The sequence below is a fragment of the Rhea americana genome, unplaced genomic scaffold, assembly GCF_003343005.1.
Source record: "Rhea americana isolate MKP2758 unplaced genomic scaffold, rheAme1 scaffold_24, whole genome shotgun sequence".
Lineage (NCBI taxonomy): Eukaryota > Metazoa > Chordata > Aves > Rheiformes > Rheidae > Rhea > Rhea americana.
Window position 1 is genome coordinate 388590 of NW_028186357.1, and position 6614 is coordinate 395203.

General features: G+C 47.4%; 1 protein-coding gene across 1 annotated transcript in view; it reads right to left on the reverse strand.

Annotated features, from left to right (window-relative positions):
* The window catches only part of NPM3 (nucleophosmin/nucleoplasmin 3), a 4335-nt gene extending 4246 nt beyond the window's left edge, over window positions 1-89 (reverse strand). Inside the window, exon 1 of the mRNA XM_085306393.1 lies at window positions 26-89. Within this exon, the coding sequence (XP_085162519.1) occupies window positions 26-59 (34 nt within the window). The 5' untranslated portion in view covers window positions 60-89. The remainder of the gene's footprint in view (window positions 1-25) is intronic.
* Between the last annotated feature and the right edge of the window lie 6525 nt (window positions 90-6614).

The window sequence follows — 6614 nt, forward strand, 5'->3', positions numbered from 1 at the left end:
CCTGCCCCCCCCCGGGCTTGCTCACCGAAGAGGACGCTGCCGGGCCCGTGCGGCTCCATGAGGCGGCGCGGCGAGGGGAGGAGAGGGGAGGGCGGGGAGCCGAGCCGAGCCGAGCCGAGCCGAGCCGAGCCGCTCCGCCCCGGGCCCGCCCCCGCCGCGGCTCCCGCCCCCCCGGGGATGCCGAAAGCAGACGGCGCTGCCGCCTCGGGGCCCCCGGGCGGCTCCGCGGAGTTGGCGGGTCCTTTCGGGAAGGTCTCGCTCGGTTCAGCAGCTGTGCTGAGAGCGGCAGGAGCTGGTGACATGTCATTTTTATCGTCTTTTTTTTTTTCCTTGAAATAAAACCGGAAGGTTATTGCCCCAGCGGGACCCTAATGGCTTTTCCTGGTAACTGGCCTCTTCCCCCAGAAGATTCTTCCGAGGAGGGCGGCAGGAGGGSGAAGCACCCGAAGGGGAGAGGAGCTGAAATTGCTGAGGACAGCGAGCAGCCCAAAAGCCACCGTGGAGATGAAAGGCACCAYGGCATCCCGTAACCGCAGCTCTCCCTCCCGCCCTGGGCTTTCAGCCAAGCAAGAGCTTCGGCAGGCTCCCGAGCGCAGCAGGGCAAGGAAGGCCTCCAAAGACGGCGCCGCAGCAGGGCTGGGCCACCGCGCGCTCCTCACCCTTCTCGTGGGCATCCCCCAGGCTCCAGCGCGCCCACTTCGCTGACACCAGGGAGGAGGCAGAGGGCCRAGGAGATCAGGAGGGGGATCATTAGCTTAGCAGGGGCACTGGGGACAGCAGCATGGCTCATCTCTACTCCTTTAAGCCTTGGACAAGAAGGAGTCCAAGTCCCCTTGGCTTGATCTCAGAGCCAGGGGACGGAGGTACCTGAGTCTTTCCAGTCTCTGAAGAAGGGAAGGCAATATCCTGCTTCAGATCAGCAGGGAGCACAAAGCCAGAGCTGCCTCTCAAAGAGGAGAGGGAAGCAGGCCGGTCCCTGCTTCCGTGGGGAGCACGCACAGCCGCATTGAAACAGAGCCCTCTCGGGGTGGGGTGAGGGGGGGGAGCTTGCACCACGCTCTTGGCTGGAAGCCTGCTCTGCTCCCCCAGCAAAGGAGGACTCCTCCAGCTGGCCAGTCCTTTTCTTCCAGCTGGAGCCAATTCAACAACAACATGACTGAAGAGGTATGAGGAGCCCAACCTGGTCCCAGAAACGGACTAGAGTTCACTCACTGATGGTAATCCAAGAGGACCTAGGATGCCTGCAAACTCAGTTGCTTCTGCAGTAGCTGCTCTCTGCAGCCATCTGGCCAGCTGCAATGCGTTACGTACACGCACTGTCTGCAGCCTTGCACCCCAGAGCAAAGGAGGCAAGAGAGCCAATTTTAACTTYACATTCCCTTAAAGGAAAAGTACCRGAGCAACATCAGAGTCCACWGAACTGCTTCCCAGGCTGAGATGAGAATTTTAAGGGGTGTATGTGGTATTTCTATCCCTTAGTAGCAACCTAAGCCCATCTACCATCAGACTGCTAAGCCCAGGACACACCAAAGGGTAGGAAAAACCTGACCCCATTTGAAAGACAGGATAATAGATACTTATGTTTATAAAAGTTTCCAAATTGCCTGMTGCTGAGAAGGCCAGTGGAAGCACTTCAGACTTGCAGACACAGAGCAGCTAGTTTTGTTCTTTTTGAACCCCCTCCCCCCGAGCACTTTGTGCTACCAATCTTGCAGATTWTAACTCTGGAGCTTGCTAACACAAGCACCATGCTTCAAGCTACCACCAAAACACATTTGCATTTCTAAAGTATCATTCTCCCAGTAAGAATCCTACAAACTTTATATATATATATAAAAATCCCTTTTCCTCCCCACACCAAAAGCAATCAACAAGAGAAGGACATAGCAACAATTTAAGCCCCAGAGACCAAGATATTGTGGGAAAAACTGGAATGCACCAGGACTTCTATCTGGGACAGCAAATCCCAAATCTCAGTGATTTGCAGCCTCTCGGGATCACCATTCAGGCACCATGTGAAACTAGGACCCTTCCAGTCCCCAGTAAACTTTCTCCATCATGCAACCACAGTGCCAGCTGAATGGCTGATCCCTTATAGCAAAAGGCTATCCCTTATACCTGCTCTATATCGTAGGTCTATGGGAGAAGGCAAAGAGCACAAAAAGAGGCAGTCTGGTGCGTCCTGTCAGTGCACAGTGGGGGAGAAAAGCAGAGAATTCAATCCTCGGCAGTTAAAGCACATTTTAAGCCTTGAAACAGATGGTCYGTTCTTCCTTCTGAGCATGCCAATTATTCAAATTGACCTGATTAATATCAAGTACTTTAAAAAATGCAGTTATGACCATCTTCAGCAACATCTGAATGCAAGAAGTTCATTATTTCACTCTTACCATCCCACGCTAGTCAGGACTGACACTCGCACAAAATGGCTTTTTTTTTTCCAGCTCTCCTCCCTCCCTCTACTGCCCAGATTTTCCCCTCAGTTCTGTGAGAACCTCCTTCCCCACAGCTTGTGTCACCTGAAGGAGTTCATGCTACACCCTTGTTCCTTCTCATGCCACTTTCCACAAAACAGGGAACATAATGCAGCTCTGTCATCTCATCTCCAAACCAAATGCTGTTCCCTAGCCTCTACTCTAACCTCTTCCCACAGACATCCTGTCTGTAAACATCGACTACAAGCACTAACCCTCACCAGATGCATTCCTTTAAGCACAGATGAGAACAGGTTCTGACCTAAGACCGTATTTTTTTTTATTTCCTTTCATTCTTAACTGTTTGCTGCTATAAACTAGAACTTCACTACCACTCAGAAAAGCCCAGGACATAACAAGTTGTTCTCCAGAAAGGGAGAAAGGGAATAAGTTTGGATTTTTTTTTTTAATGCAGACAGCTCTAGAACTCAGGCACAAGACCAGCTTCTTTACAGATATTTTTGGCTTTATATATTTATTGCTCCTGGGACTGGGGATACACAGAATTTAATTACTTTGGAAAGTACTGAGATCATTACTTGAAAGTAACTGAAAACTCTACTGGTGGAGATAATCCCACCATTCAACTACTAGAAAATTCACTTGGTGGGGATCATCCAAGCTCTTCAGGTCTCCATGCTAGAAGCACCTAAAATAATTCTTGAAATAGAAAAGATCTATCCCATCCATCCCAAAATACTCAGTTAGTCATGAGGCTCCTTGCAAGGACTACACTCCTTTCTTACCGGCCACCCCAACACGCCTCAGAACAGAGGCATTTCCTTGAGGGAGCCACCAGCTTCCCAGCATTTGGAGCACGCGGCTTTGCCTTTCTCCAGCGTAGCTTTATCTCGTGTCACCGGCACAACCCAAGAACTTGAATGGAGCTGTTGCCTTTGGCAGCTGCCAGTTCCCTGTCAACGTTCAAGACACAGAGGCAGGCTGTGAAAGTCACTAAATGCACACAGGGGACCGATTTAAACTGTCCATGCTAACTCTATATGCAGAAAATGAAGAACTCTCTAAGTCAACCTAAGTGTTCACATAAACCTATGAAAAATCCCAATTAGTTTACTTAATTAGACAATCCTAATCAGAATCCTAAATATTCTGAAGGGACACACAGGGGCCAAGTCAGGAGCTAACAGGTTGTGTACAGCTATTTATTCCATAGCTAACAGTGGCAGATCTTTTCCTGCTTCCTCAGACTAACTCACCTTGGCTACTGATGACAGACTGTAGTAAGGAGCTCACGGGTCAGATCAGTTTGACAATACCCGTTTCCAGTGGAAAGTTCCTTTCACCTTTGCATTTAACCAAGCTGGGACAGTAAACATAAGGGCTCTGACAACTGCAGTGGTTTAGAAAACTTCTGAGTGCTACAGTGGTTATCAGGAACAACACAGACAACACAAAACACAGCCCTGAGCATCAACTGCTCTGGTTCACACCGGTGTCTTCACCTAAACTGTTGACAGAGAGGACTGACCTGCAGAGGCTGGAGACTTGCTACCTTTCTATGAGCCAGGAAGCTCAGCAAGGTGGTTGTAACAAACAGCCAGAGGGCAGTAATGTCTCAAGTCTGCAGCTGGTTGTACTGCAAAGCCTCACAGCTCTCAATCGAGTCTGAAGACAGGTATTTTCAAACGGTATTTCCAGCATTAGAGCAGTTTTCAGGAAAAGTCTGGGGAAGGGAACCAGACAGACTACTAAATGTGATAGGTGATTTCACGACAGGCACAGGTAAGGCTAAAGGAGATTTCTGTGGCTCCATTTTCACTGCTAAGATCTCCAAGGCCTTTGGCCTAGAAGCATGGTTCAAAGAAATTCCAGTGGAGGAGGATCAAGTCAGAAACTGAGAAACCTTGACCCATCCCACAGGATGCATAAAATGATGCTGGGAGAGCTGGCCACCATCACTCTTAAGTCCTTAAAAGCATCCCGATCACGAAGATCAGGGAGGTCTCCAATGACTACAGAACAGATAGTTTTATGCCCAACAAGGACAAAAATCCAGGACACTGCAGTGTAGTCAGCTTCCCTTTTGTCCCTAAGAAAATCATGGAGCAAGTCCTCTGGGAAGCCGTTTCTGGGCACATGAAGATTGGTAATAGCCAGCACAGATCTTCCAAAAGTGCTTGACCAACCTGATTGTCTTCTGTGATGAAATGACTAAGCCTAMGGACAAGGGGGAAAGCAATGAATATCCTCCTTGCCTCTAGCAAGATTTTCGATACAGCATTCTTATAGCCAAGTTAAGACCTTACAGTCAAGATGGGTGGACTACCAGATGGCTGAAAAAAAAGGCTAGATTGTCAGGCACATAGAACAGAAACCGTAAGACACTACACCAACTGGAGCCTGGCTAGAAGTGGAGATCCTCATGGTCCGTACCATGAGCRCCTCCACTTAACACAGGCCAGCAGTACACCTTGGCAGCAGTGAAAGCCAGCAGCATCATCAGAAGAACATACCCAATAGATCAAGAGAAGTTATTTCCTTTAACTAGGCACCTGTATCCAGAATACTGTATCCAGTTTTAGACAACACCCTCCCTCACAGGTACACAAAAACACATTGATAAAATTGAGCTAGTTGGTCCTGAGYGTGGCCTGCAAGGACAGCTGAGGGAAATATGCTTGTTTAGCCTGGAGAAGGCCCAGGTATTGGAAGGCTGCTATTAGGTTCTCCCCAAGAAGCAGCAACAAAGATGGAGCCAGGTTCTTTACTGAAGTRCTCAGCAAAAGGATAAGATGATGGCCAAAATAGTCTGCAACTGGATACAAGGAAAATGTTTTCCCTGTGAAGACAATGAGACAGAGGCTCAGAAAGATGGTAGGATCTCTGATTTTGGAGGTTTTCAAAGAGCTGACCAGATAAAGCCCAGAGCAGTCTGATTTGAATTCAGTGCTGATGCTGCTTTGAACAAGAGGCTGAAATAGATGATCACCTGGGGGCCCTTCCAATATGAATTAAGAGCTACAACAGCATTTTAGTATCTTTGATATTTTGACAAAAAGACATTTCCTTCCAGAAGGACACTGAAGTTACTCTACTGCACCAACGATCAGCATGTGAGTTCTTGGACATCCCCAGAGACATGGATTTCTCACATACGYTCAATCCTAATAGAGCAGAACACTCTGCTCTCATGACAAGGAGCACATACTATTAATTGATTACAGTCCATTATTAATTACTGTCACTAACTTGTAAGAAAATTGCCTCTGTTGATGAGGCTTCCGTCTGTCAACACTTACCAAGACAGGAAAGTCACAATTCATCACCAAACCAACAGAAAAACATTTATCTCAATTTCCAAGCACTTCCCCGGCTCACCACATCTCTCTYCTTCAGTACTGCGAGTTCCCTCAAGGGTTGAAGCTGCTGCATTTAATCAAAAACAGCCTCCTTTGCATGCTTATGTTTCTTTGATATGGCCACAGCATATTGCCATTTCTGTTGTAGCTTTATGAAGTAAGTTTCAATAGTACAAAAACTACAACATGCAACTTATCTATGATTTTGTGAAGAAAAGCTATTATTTTAGCATAGGGCATGTTTACCAGGTTAGGAAGGCCAACATAAGCTTCTGAATTACATGAGAAACTTCTATCACAGGTAGATGTTAAAGCTAATTTAGGAAAAAGGTGCTTTTATTGAGCCTAATTTATTCATCTTCCTTGGCTATAATTATTGTAAGCAAGAGGCTACTGYTTTAGGTACTCAAGTGTTCAGCTTTTTAAGTCAAATACTCTCGAGCTTCTGTGGACATACAACTGAGGTCAGACTGGAGCTACCATGTTTACCTCTTGCACACTATACGCCCACCTTCAAAATACTTCTCGTTTCTGTTTCTGTCACCTGGTGTTCCAAGTTCCACTTCCCTTTAAACTCAGCAGCTGGCAAGAAAGGAAGAGTGTGAGAGGGGAAATGGGTGTTGCTGCAACAAACTTCACATGGGCTTTACCAGACACTGAAGATCACTTTGACTAGTACTACTCACATATGGGTCAACAAGAAAAATGACTGCAACTCCTATCAAGATTTTCTTTTGGGGGCAGGGAGGASAGTATTTCTGAAGGGTCATTGAATGCCCACCTATGACAAGTATCAAAGYAGGGAAGTGTCTACCTTGTA